The sequence below is a fragment of the Phaethon aethereus genome, assembly GCF_964289735.1.
Source record: "Phaethon aethereus genome assembly, chromosome: 1".
Taxonomy (NCBI): domain Eukaryota; kingdom Metazoa; phylum Chordata; class Aves; order Phaethontiformes; family Phaethontidae; genus Phaethon; species Phaethon aethereus.
The window spans coordinates 46622976-46636225 of NC_138575.1; the positions used below are offsets into that span (position 1 = coordinate 46622976).

General features: G+C 36.4%; 1 protein-coding gene across 1 annotated transcript in view; it reads left to right on the forward strand.

Annotated features, from left to right (window-relative positions):
- The window catches only part of METTL25 (methyltransferase like 25), a gene marked incomplete at its 5' end in the record, with an annotated part of 68652 nt that overhangs the window by 35358 nt on the left and 20044 nt on the right, over positions 1-13250 (forward strand). Inside the window, 3 exons of the mRNA XM_082014140.1 lie at positions 6633-6727; positions 9242-9271; positions 10385-10458. Coding sequence (XP_081870266.1) covers positions 6633-6727; positions 9242-9271; positions 10385-10458 — 199 coding nt within the window. The remainder of the gene's footprint in view (positions 1-6632; positions 6728-9241; positions 9272-10384; positions 10459-13250) is intronic.

Sequence of the window (13250 nt, forward strand, 5' to 3'; positions counted from 1 at the left end):
ACAGTATAAAGAGTTTATATAAAAATACTCTTCCTTTAGCTTATACATTTTTAGGGCAGTTTATGGATTTTGTATCCTATAGTTCCATTTTGTTTTTGTACTAAAGAGAGTTTATACATTTACCATGTTTACTAGTAAAGATGAGATTTTTTCCAGGTAATTTAACTTAAAATTTAGGGGTCATTTTCCTTTCCAGTTAATACAGTTGTAATTAGCATTTTGCAAAATGTAAAAATTTTAATATTATAGTTACAATTTTGAGTACCAGAATATAATGTTCTTTTCACTAGTAAATGTTTTGGTTTGTGCATTTGGAAAATGACTACTGTCTCTTGAATCATCATATAAGTGGAAATGACATAGTATTTAATATACTATATATATGTCCAAATAAAAGGCTGTACGTATTTCTTATTCACTGGGTGTTTGAGTTGGAGTTTCATGTTTCTGTTGTTGATTTTTAATATGAGTAGTGCTAAGTTCCTAGAATTAGGTAACAGGTCTAAAGAGGAATATTTTAATACAGTGTTAGCAAAGAATTTATTTTAATTTCCTGTCACAGCTACTAGCCTCAACTTTTATGGCAGTTCCTGGGTTTTTTGGTAGTACTAGAATGAACTCTGTTTTCTCCTGGGGGACCAGGCTACTTCTTCAGTGAGTGACTTCTGAGCCTGAGCTTGTCAGCTCCATCCTCACTCTGCTTCTCTGATTTGTCTAGACTGCAAGTCATTCAAGACCTTCCAAATAGTAACGAGTCTAGAAGAATGGGCGTCCCTCCCTATGTTACCGTGGCCCCTACTGAAATGCCAGTACTGACATAAAACTGCCAGTAACCATTTATTTATCTTTCACTTGGTGTTGCCCTTCAAGGCTTCCTTTTAGTTTTCAATAATATGTTTCTATTATTAATCTTGCGTCATTGTGTTCAGAGTAATAGATACAAAAATCCCTTCCTCTACAAAGAACATTTTAATAAGAATATTTTTTTAAAATCTGATTAATTATAGAAGAGGAGAACAAAAATAAATAGTGTGGCCAGCAGGACTAGGGAAGTGATTGTCGCCGTGTACTCGGCACTGGTGAGTCTGCACCTCAAATAGTGTGTTCAGTTCTGGGCCCCTCGCTGCAAGAAGGGCATTGAGGTGGAGTATATCCAATGAAGGGCAACGAAGCTGGTGAAGGGTCTAGAGAAAAAGTCCTGTGAAGAGCGGCTGAGGGAACTGAGGTTGTTCAGTTTGGAAAAGAGGAGACTGAAGGAAGACCTTATCGCTCCCTACAACTACCTGAAAGGAGGTTGTAGCGAGATGGGTGTTGGTCTCTTCTCCCAAGTAACAAGCGATAGAACGAGAGGAAATGGCCTCAAGTTGTGCCAGGGAAGGTTTAGATTGGATATTAGGGAAAATTTCTTTACTGAAAGAGTAGTCAAACATTGGAACAGGCTGCCCAGGGAGGTGGTGGAGTCACCATCCTCGGAGGTATTTAAAAGAGGTGTACGTGTGGTGCTCAGGGACATGGTCCACAAAAAGGTGGACTTTGCAGTGCTAGGTTAACGGTTGGACTCAAATGATTCTATGAGGCTATGATTCTATCATGAAAGTGAGATAAAACAGTTATCATTTTAAAGAGACAAAGGGAAATGAATTTACATTTATAATGCCATTTACAGTTTTCAGATGTGCCCTGCTTTTTGTTTTTTTCTTTAGTTTTACACTTCTAGTAGTGCTGGCTATATTCCTTGGAAGAAGGAAGTCTCTAGTAAGACGGAAGGAGATCCTCCCAAGGCTTTTGGATCACAGCTTGTTATATAGGTGAAGATGCAGTTTGACCATTTATCATACATTGCATTTGTAACAACTTCAAATACCAAAATAATAATGATGGGACAGAGGATAATTAGGATCAAGGGGAAAGGGAATAATTTAGTCCTGTCTATTATAGCTTTTTTCTACCTGACCATCAATATGTCAGGAACTACCCAAGCAAGGACATGATTCATATGGTTGTTATCTCTCAGGTATTGGTCTTTGAATTAAATAGCTGAAGAACAGGTCTTAGGGTCAGCCTTGTGGGTTCGGCCATATACAGGTTTTAGGTGCCATGTCATGTTACACTTACGTACTTGTCTTTGGCGAGAATCCCAAAGCATTGTTGGACAACAAGTAAATGATTAATACAGAGATTTTTCAATGTGCTTGGCAATTCTTGCACAATTACCTGACACTGACAGCTGTGGCTGATCTTCAGTTGTGCTTTTTCTGTGCAATTGGCACTCCTTTTATTTTTGCCTTAATAATTCTCAAGTGGTTCAAAATGGAGCCTTCACATAGTCTTGCATTTCTTTTATTTTCATCTTTGTCTTTCTTTTTCTTTCATGATCACAGAAAAAGATCATAGACACCCAAGTTCACTGGATATGAAGTACAAAAATGCAACTGAATTAATAGGTGTCTGAACTCCAGGTGTCTCATGCTTTGAAATTGAGAAAATTTTAAAAAATCAATAAAACCTTTCAAAAACAGCTTCAGGAATCAGTGGGAATTACCATCATAAATACCTAAATCATACGCTGAGGTAGAGAAGCAATCTGGGGAATTATAATTCATAACATTCATAAATTTGAAAACTGGGGGTACAGACTGTAAGAATGGACAAAGATGAGATGCTGAGACATCAGGAAGGAATCAGCTGAAATATATGTTAATATCAAAATAATAGCAAATGAGTAGGAGATGTGACTGGTTTAATGTAATAAAAAATAAGATAAGAAAATATGAAAAGGAAATTGAAGTTCTCTTAGGAGTACTTCTACATTAACTGATTACATTGCTACATGCATTATTTTACATGGACTGGTATTGATCACACTTCATAAATATAGATGTAGGTTTTATCCAATGCAGTTTTTAAGTGGTAAGAGACAAAGACATATTAAGCGTTTAGAACTTCCGAGATTATACTGCAACGATAACTCACTGAATGGTATTATTAGGAACTACTGATAGTATTTATACCATTTTGAAATACATTTCAAATTCTTAATATTAACATTTTAATATTATAATTTCAAATCATTAATGCATTTCTGTATTAAAATAAACGGAAAAAAATGATTGGTGAAGTTCAATACAGCAACTTGATTTCTGTCTTAATGGTAATTTTGAAAGGAAGTTTAAGGTATCTGTCACTAAAAACTACCATGTGAGTGCTTTCATGCAGCACTAGCTGTGGACATACTATCAGCACAACTGTACTAAATTAGAATAACCTCTCTTTCTCTTGAAGCTGTGTTCTTATGCTGAAAAATTCAAGAGACTGATGTTTCACAACATTTCAATAATAAATTGCCTAAGCAAAGATAAAGTTTAGGAATGAAATAAGCAATATTTGCTTTTCTAAGGAGAATATGATTTCTTAAACAAAATACAACGAATAGAGTAGGAACTTCAACCTGTGCACTAAAAGGTTATTTCTGCCTTCTCTTTGCCACATGCTATTTACAATCTGATGAGCTTCATTACTGGAAAATAAATCTCTTCTGTTGTGATAATGTATATCCTAGAAAATCCCCAAATCTTAAAAATAGAATAGAAAGATAAAGTGTATTTCAAGAGAATCAGAATCCTCTATTTTATAGTACTTTACCATTTTTCATAACTTATTTGTGTTACTTTGTTTTTAAAGAGACGAAAAATTTCAAAACAGACATTATAATCGTCTATACCGTACCACAAAAGTGAAACACAATCCTGATTTTTTGTTGTTGTTGTTCATAAATTATCCATTAACCACTGGGATAGGCGTTGTTTCATGACAAAATTTAGATTGTTTCTGCCAGGATGAGTTTAACAAATAGTGTTCAATACATGATCTCAATAACACTCTCTCTCCCAGAAGGTAAAGCAGAAAACATAACAAATTAGTTGTTATATCGGGAACTGCAGTTCAGAACAGTTGGGAATTGCAAGAAAGTCAAAAGATAAGAAGTGTAAATGAAAATACATTTTCGTGAAATTTTAGCAAAGATAAACAAGGCACTGCAAGACCACATGGAACCGTAGCTAAGCAGAAACTATATAGTTCCTTAAAGCTGTGCAAAGTAAATTTTAGATGTTAACAGAATAGAAATGGTAGTATCTTGCTTAGAGATGAAGAACTATGGAAGGCCTAGTCTTAAAGGCAGTGGAGAAGCTTGTCCCATTCTCTTGAACTTCTGTGGAAACCTCTGTGCGCATACAGAAGGATTAGCTAGTAAAATCCTTTCCTCTTACTTCTACTGCCAGATATTGTTTCTATAACTACCAAAAAAGGGAACATAAATAAAAAACATTCCGTTTCTATATTTTGGAAATCCTGTTTCCTAGCTACACTTAATTGTTTTGTTAGTTAAATAACTCTTTTAAAAAATTTCTTTGAAGCACTGCTGAGCCAGTAAGACTCTTAATGGATCTGTGAATAGGATGGTAACAACAATAAGGCTTTCTTGAAGCTTTTGTCTGTATCCAGACAGAATTAAATCATCATGAGGGAAATTGTAGTTGATCTAATTATAAATATATAATATATTTGTTATGATTTATGCTTTTTTACTACTCAATATAATGTTTTCAGTGTACCAGATGTCCACATGTATTGCCATCTTTTTTCTTTTGGAAGTGGAATAGAAAGGGAGAAAATCCTTTAAAAAGTTCAAAATAGCACAGGTGCTCCAAATGGTATATGCTGGTAATATTGCAGTGGTACAAAAATTGCACAAAATGGAAGTCCAATTCCTCTACAAAACCTAAGAGCAATTTACTGAAGCTCTTACAAAAAGGTGTAAATAATCGGAGGACAGGAAATAACATATGACTTCCAGGACTAAGTTAAGAAATAAGAACTTCATTCTGACAAAATATTAAAAAACGGTAGTAGTACCGGGTTCCCAGAAGAAGTGGAAAGGTAATCTGACATACTTTTGAGAAAATTTAGTCTTGTTCAGTTGATGATAAATACGAGACTTACATTTACTTAAATTTAAAATGTTTTACCAATATAGACCTGAGGCCCTGTATTCTCTTTTGCTCGACAGTGATGAGTGAAAAATGCTGTGAATGTTTTTCAGTTGTGGCTGTCATCTGGATGTATTTGCACTTGTTTCCCAAAGTGTTAATCTCCTCCACAGGCTTTCAAGTATGTAATAAACCAAAGACAGATTCTCCATGTAGTATATTCTCTTCAAAATATCTTCTTATTACCATCCCTGCAGTAGAAATTCTCAGCTTTATTCCATGTACTCCATAATTAGTCTTGAAGCTAATTATTGTTTTATAGCTTGTCATGAGGCTCTTGCATTTAGGCACTTACATTAGGCACTTAGTACATTCCTGGTGCTGAAATCAGTTGCAACCTGTTTTGTCAGATTTCATCTTTATATCTAAAGGAATTTTCTTTCCCCTTCTGCTAATTATCCAGAATTAAAATCCTATTCTTAAATCATGGTCCTCAAACCAGTATTCCTCCCCTAAGAGCCTGTGACATTTCTCAGGGCTAAAAGGAAAGCAAAGTGTGAGATTGCCTGGAGAAGATTACCTGCTTGCTGTTCCTCGCTAGAGATCAGCAAAGACTGGGGACTACTGCTAGAAAACCGAGGGTTTTCGCTATGGGGAGGAGGGTTGTATCCTTTATAGTTTCCTATTTCCCTTTTTATTTGCTTAACTTTCATTAAATGAATTCTACTTACATGTATGTATCTCAGACTGTTGGTAGATTTGAAGAGTCGTATTTCTGCTGTCCTTTTTTTAACCCCGTTACATGATTTATCTTTAAATATGCCCGATTCATCTTTCTATGCTAAAAAGCCAGGATCCTAGCCAATTTGCTTCTCTTTTTTTAAGAAAGTAGTAATTCTTATTCAGCTTTATAAAAAATCAGCTGACAAATGTGCTAATGAAAATTCAAAACATTGTAGAGTTTGTCTACATTTAAAACTGGATATTATGAACATCTATAAAGTAATCCCCATACTTTAGTTTTCCCACATTTGCATTAGTGTTGTTAAACATGAAGAATTGTGGTGTTATTTAAAATATAAATTATACTGAAACCAACTGAGCACAGATTGTGATGCAAATGCTTCTTGGTGTTTTGAAGAAACAGCAAGAACCTTTGCAGCTGCTCTTTTCTGGAAAACAAACATTCTGCCTCGCAGCAAAGCTGGGCCTTCAGAACTGCAATAAACAAATACACATTGTTCTGTGTGATGTTTAAAAGATGTTTATGATAGAAGAAGAACCCAATGAGAAGTGATACTGAAGTCCTGCTGCATTGAACGACTGCCGAGCTTACATCTTGTGACTCATGGCATGGCATAGGGCGCCCTGAGTATTTGCAAACTCTTCTTTAAAAGATGCTCACTTAAAAGTGTTTTGGAAAATGTGAAATTATCAGAAATTCAGCATAAACCAAAACCATTTGTTATGGGGAAAATACTTTTTTTTTATAACACTAGCATGGTTTTTCATACTGGACTAGTAGAGTTAGTGTTTCTGCTACTATTAACTACTGTTCATCTTGCTCAATACATTGTACCTTCTGTAAGTAAGAGAAAAATAGCTCATGAAAGCTGTGTCTTTTTTTTTTTCTTCATTTTGCAGAATGGCCAGAGGAAGTGTGGGGATTTCCCATGTGTCAGTACTTGAAGGACAAGGGCTGGTGCTGTGGTCGCAATGCTAGAATGTCAGCATGCTTGGTATGATTCCCCTTCATTTCTTTTTCCTACTGAGAGCTTTATCCAGATGTTATAGGATTCATTGTTTTTGGCTTCTAATCTTAGAGCCATGACTTTAATCCAAGACTCTACAGAATAACATCATTAATGTTGTAGGCATGATGAATTATATCTAAAAAATAGTATTGACCTTCCAGCTTTATGTATTTTGTACTTGCTGAAGGCATGAAAAAATGAGTATTGACAGAAATGTATTTTAAGAGTGGACAGAAAGGCCAAACCTTTGTTGAAACCTAAACAAGGTAACCCCTCAGGGTAATAGTTCCTGGCCAAGGACTTAGAGAGGAACAAGGTAATTGTAGGAGGATTGCAATCAGTAACTCCCCCAACGCCTTCATGATTCATAGTATTGAATGTTCTGACGGTTTAAAACCTAAGCAATCCTGTCTATTCCAAAAACTAGAAGACGTCTAAAATCCATGTGGCTTTAGAGACTGGAAATATCTTTTTAACATTGCACTAAGAGATGAAGTGCTTTTAAAGACTCCACCTCATCAAGACAGGATGATGAACTGTTGTCTAATTTGAAAAAACAGATATGTACTGAAAATTTCAACCACTGTTGTAGTTAGAAGACCACGATTCCTTTCCGCTATTAATTTTTAATTTCTGGTATCAAGATGAGTCACATCAGATTCTGGCCAACCTCTGCTGCTAGCTCTGTACCTCCGTTACGGAGAACAGTGTAGACTAAAGACTTGGTATAGGCTAACATACCACGGTTATGAAAGCTTGAACTAACATGATAATTAAATGCTATCAGGAGAAGGTATAGGAGGACAGTTGTTTAGTATTCGTAAGGCTTAAATGTGTTACCCTTGGCAAGGTACAAGAAAAAAATTGTTCCTTTTAGAGATGTTGCTGTTAAACTTATCACGAAAAGTGCCTTCTAAAAAGGATTTGCCGTTTGCCTTTTTCTTGTCAGTGTCATACAATACCAATTCTTCCTCAGCTGACACCTTAGCTATTTCCTTTCCCATTCTATTTTTTTTGGAAAGGAAAAGTTTGGGCTGTTTTTCAACAATGGTAGAAAGATAAATTTCGTAAGCAAATGACCCCCAAGAGACAGTACTGGATCGTGCCATATATATCTATTTCAGATTTCACAGAAATCACAGAAATTTGGCAGTTAAATTTTTTTTTTTGTTTAAACATTCATAAATGGCAAAGTTTTCCTGTGTCTCTAGATACTTCTACTGTTACTTTGTTTGTAATTCTCTCTATGCATTTTTCATGACTAGGATTTTCCTTGCCTTCTCAGAGGTACAGGGGAGACAGCGCAGTGCAACTAGGCACCCGTCTTCCTAGGGGGAATGGCTGGCTACGGGAAACTGAGTCTGCTGAGCAATGACACTCAGCATTATTATTGATGTTCATTAGTACATGTCATTTAAATTGCTTAAAGTGCCAAGGGCCAAAGGTTCTGGACAAGAGTTTCAGTTTCAGACCCTTACAGTACATGTTAGAACCCTCATCCGTCTTCTAAGCAGCAGCAGAGATATGCCGGTATATAGGTGGTATAGCAAACATCAAACCTGAGAGTTGGGCACAGCCATGAAACTGAGGAACTGCAACTACTTGGACCGTGTTTGGAGAACAGTCTGAAATACAAGATCAGTTCTAAAACTAGGAGAAGGAGAAGTGGGTGATTCAGAGACAAGCAACCCTGTTGGCTGTAGTGGAGTCTGGGGACTAAAGATGACAATGACCCATAAGTGGTGAGGCATTTTTGGTTTGCTATCTGATTTGTCGTAGTGTCAGATAGTTTATTGAATTTTTATCTTCATTTCTACTACTATCTTTAATACTCAGTTGAAATTTTTATAGACACGGTATCTTTTCAACTGTAGAAAAATATTCCATGTTTTATTATTTGTCATCATTTGTCACTATGGATCATAAAAATCAAGTACTCACACACCTACATCAGGATTTACGGCATGAAGAATCTAGGTAAAGGTAACGGACAGCATTTTAAACTGCAGTCCCTCTGAAGTTTTTATTTTATTTAACTTTACATGTGGAAATTCAATTTATCTGAATGCTGGGGACTAAAAGTATTTAAAGACATGGTACATTGAACTAATATTTACTTTAAAATAGTTGAATATGCAAAGTGAATTATTTGTATTTTGGTAGGAACAGACTCAAGAAAAATGCATTTCTTTTCAGCACTTTCACACAAAGTAATCCTTTGAAATTCTTTTACAATACTAAGAAAAACAAACAAATTTTGCATGCATCTATTTCCATGCACTTAGTTGTCATTGCTCCTCCTATAAACAAACCCAAAAAACAGGAGTGAGCTGATTACGAGTCCCTAAAAGTATTAACACTTTAAAGTGTGCAAGCTCGTGTTATGTCACACTATTAATCTTTTAAAATGTCATCTCCTCTGACTTTTATACAATGTGTTTATAAAATGTTCTGATAAAGAATAAACATATCAGCAATTTAATTCCTTCACTCTTAAAGGCTTTGGAGCGAGTTGCAGTTGGCCAAATGGTAAGTAATATTGTTTATTTTAGCCATTCCAAAAGAAAATGTGTTTTTCCCCCTTGAATGCTCCTAATCCATGACCTTTTATTGAACTTCTGCATTTCTGGAATCTAAAATACTAGCATACACTATATCAAATCCTGATAGATAGCATGTGTCATCATGAAATCACATTTTTATTGCTGTGATTGTACTTAGTGAATCTGTTTTCTTAATCTGACAATTAAGAGTCTGGGAAAAAAGCACAGCTTAAAATTTAAGGCATTAAACTACCCTTCCTAACTTCTTTCACTATCTTTCCGCTAATACATAAATTCAGTACAAATGTCCTTCTGATATCCCTGGTTTGGATCACTCTATCCCAGTGCTTTATCAACTAATGTAAAAATAGAAGTTGTTATGACAAAAGCTTGAACCTGTTAGAAACATCATCATTCTCTTTTTTAATCCCTGTCTATTTTTTCCCTGTGAATACTTTGAATTATTATTGTGCAAGTTACCCTTTTGGGGACAGTGGACACCAACTATGCAAATATTTAAAAGGCAAGGCTGAGACACCTCGTTTTTTAATAAGTAAGCCCAGTGACCCCAGTAGTCTTTTACTGAAAATGCATTTTGCCATGAAATTTTAATCGGCAAGCATTAACTGTTTTAATGCAAACAGATCTTTCATACACAAAGATAGGAAGTTTTTGGCATATTCTGCTTTTATGAACATAGTACTTTCTGCATGGTTCAGGCTACAGTGTATGATGAGTCAGCTAGGGAATTACTCCTTTGTCTTTAAAACAGCTTAGGTAAATTTTTATATTTATTTTGCATAGTAGAATTTGGATCACAATCACTACATTTTTCCTCTGTTCTTTTTCCCTCTGCCAACCTTCGAACTTTTACTTCAGAGTTTGGGTTACTTCTCTTTTTCTCACATTCATGGTTATGTTAGAATTGGAGTTTTAACTGGATGCAAGCACATTAGTAAATTGCCCTCTTAAACCTGTTATGACTGATTGTAAAGAATACAAGCCAATAAGTCGTTAAGGAAACCAATACTGGTTTTGTTATTCTGATCTTAATTTCAATGCCAATTTTAAATCCTTGCTGTTGTAAAAATTTTTGCAGCTGCCTACAGAATCATTGTTCTATCGAGCTGTTCTTCAGGTTATTATTGAAGAAATTTATGGTGTCACCAAAAGGTAGGAAGTTCTGAATTCAGGGAATACGAACCAAAGCTCTGATTCTCTGCCACCTCTATTCTGTAGAGAAATTATTTCTGAGAAAGCTAAAGCGTGTAAGAATCAGTCTCATCAGACTGTATACCAATACATATTGGTATTAAAATGCAAGGCAGATTTGTTCATCCTAAATCCACATCACAGATGTATTGCTCTTCCTTTATCCATAGCTAGAATAGGTCCTCAATGGTACTGGATACATAGCTAAAACATATCTTCACCAGAGAACCAACAGCAAATTCACTAAAAAGTCAACACAAACCTGGGATGCCCTCTTATGCAGAGGTCCTGGCAGCTTTAATACTGCAGAAGACAAAAATACATTTCCATTTGGCCTGAGAAAAACTGCTGAAAGCTCAATGGCTGTCATAGCTGAAAAGAGCTACTTAAGTGCTTGTGCCTACACTGGCAAGTACTGCGCCCTTGTAGGCTGGGATTTGGAAAGCTGGTGCTGAGGACCTGACATCTGCACCGCACTCTTTTTCTAGAGTTTTAGTTGGATTAGATTTTTTCTAATTCTGTGGGATGTATGCCCGTTAGCACTTGGAGCACATCCAGCAGCACACCTTCCAGTTTAGTTTAATTTGAAAATAACCCATTTTTTGAGCTCTGATCCTATTCCACGTGTTCAGCACAGAAAAGACATGGACCTGTTGGAGCGGGTCCAGAGGGGGGCCCCAAAAATGATCAGAGGGATGGAACACCTCTCCTATGAGGACAGGCTGAGAGAGCTGGGGTTGTTCAGCCTGGAGGAGAGAAGTCTCCGGGGAGACCTTATGTGGCCTTCCAGTATTTAAAGGGGGCCTATAAGAAAGACGGGGACAGGCTTTTTTGCAGGGCCTGTAGCAATAGAATAAGGGGTAACAGTTTTAAACTGAAAGAGGTAAATTTAGACTAGAAGAAATTTTTCACGATGACTGTGGTGAAACACTGGCACAGGTTGCCCAAAGAGGTGGTAGATGCCCCATTCCTGGAAACATTCCAGGTCCCGTTGGATGGGGCTCTGAGCAACCTGAACTAGTTGATGATGTCGGTGTTCATTGCAGGGAGGTTGGACTAGATGACCCTAAAAGTCCCTTCCAACCCAAACTGTTCTATGATTCTGTGATTCCACAGTGTGAACCAAGGCACAAGAAGTGGGGAAAACCGGAAAATTCACTTCAGAAGTATAGTCCTGATGTTAAATAAGTGATTCCCCCAAATCTTTTGCTAAATGTAGAGCCAGACAGCTTACCTTTCAGAAGATCAAAGTCCTGAAAGAAGAAATGCTTGTTTATTTTAAAATTACATAAAATATCACACATAAAATCATGGCTACTAAATTGTAAAGAAAAAGTGTGAGATGATAGATAGATAGATAGATAGATAGATAGATAGATTATAATATGTTTCATTTGTTAAAAGAAGTATAATTTGGAAGAGGTAATTGAGATTATACTTTTGAAATAAAAGCAATGGCTATCTTGGAAATATTCCCCCCTGCCCACCTCCACCCCAGTGTTATTGCTGAGCATGATGTTCTATGGTGTGGAATATCCCTGTGGTCCATTCGGGTCAGCTGTCCTGGCTGTATCCCTCCACACTTCTTGTGCACCCACAGCCCCCTTGGGGGGCAGAGAGCGAAAGAGAAGACCTTGATGCTGTGCAATCGCTGTTTGGCAACAGCTGAAACTTTGGTGTGTTACCAGCACTGTTGTAAGTCACAAATCAAAGCACAGCACTATATGGGCTGCTGTGACATCAGCTCCATCCCAGCCAGACCCAGACAATGTCCTTCCCCCGGCAGCTTGTCGTTAGGAGGCAGATGCCCATCTTCCAAAGACTGTCAGAGCAGCATAATCATTAATGGATCTTTGGTCAGGATCGGCCCAAATGTTTAGGTGCATCTAAATATTAAATATGACTACGTAAACGATTTTCAGTGAGTAGGGTTCCTTGCCAGCTGAACGGCATTAGAACTGCCAGCGAGTGAAGTCTTTCTATTGACCTCACTAGATGTTAATTCTTAGAATTTGCTAAGAATAAAGAGGGCAAAAAGTCTTAAACTAAGATATTTCTAGACAGTATTTCACTGGGGGGGAGTGTATTTCTTCTTAAGTAATTCAGTAGCTGAAAATTCTGTAGCTGAAAATTTAACTCCTATGCTGCACAGCTGGAAGAGGAATTATGTTAGGACAAAGTCAAGGAAGCAAATTCAGACTAAGAAAAACTTTGCATGTTGTTTCTCCAAGACATTTAAACACAGAGAACAAATTTAAGTGGCCTGTTAGGATTCAGTCTTCCTATATGTTTTTTAAGTTTTCGTGCATTATTTTAACATGTTTTCTTAAACAACCCACAATTTTGGCTGGCTTCAGAAGTAGGCCATTGAGTTGTAAACAGGAGAAAATTCTGGCATCAGTTACTGAAATAAAAATTGCAAGGATAAGAACACAAGGTAACAAGCGAAAGTGAAATTTTACTCCAACTTGGCATCTGCACAGCCTAGTGGTTGATGGTAAATAAATTATGGCACCATTACAGTAAATTATAGAGGTATTATAGAAGTACAAAAGGAAATATCTGTCAGCGGAAATAAGGATTTTGTCATTCATATAGGGGAATAAAAATATTAGGGGAGAAATTAAAAAGAAACTTTTAACTCTCAGATTTTAGGTAAAATAATAACCATACTATAGCCATAGTACAATTGTACAGTTGCTGTATCTAGACATTTCTTCAAGTATTAGCTAGCTTGTTTTATTTCTTACTAA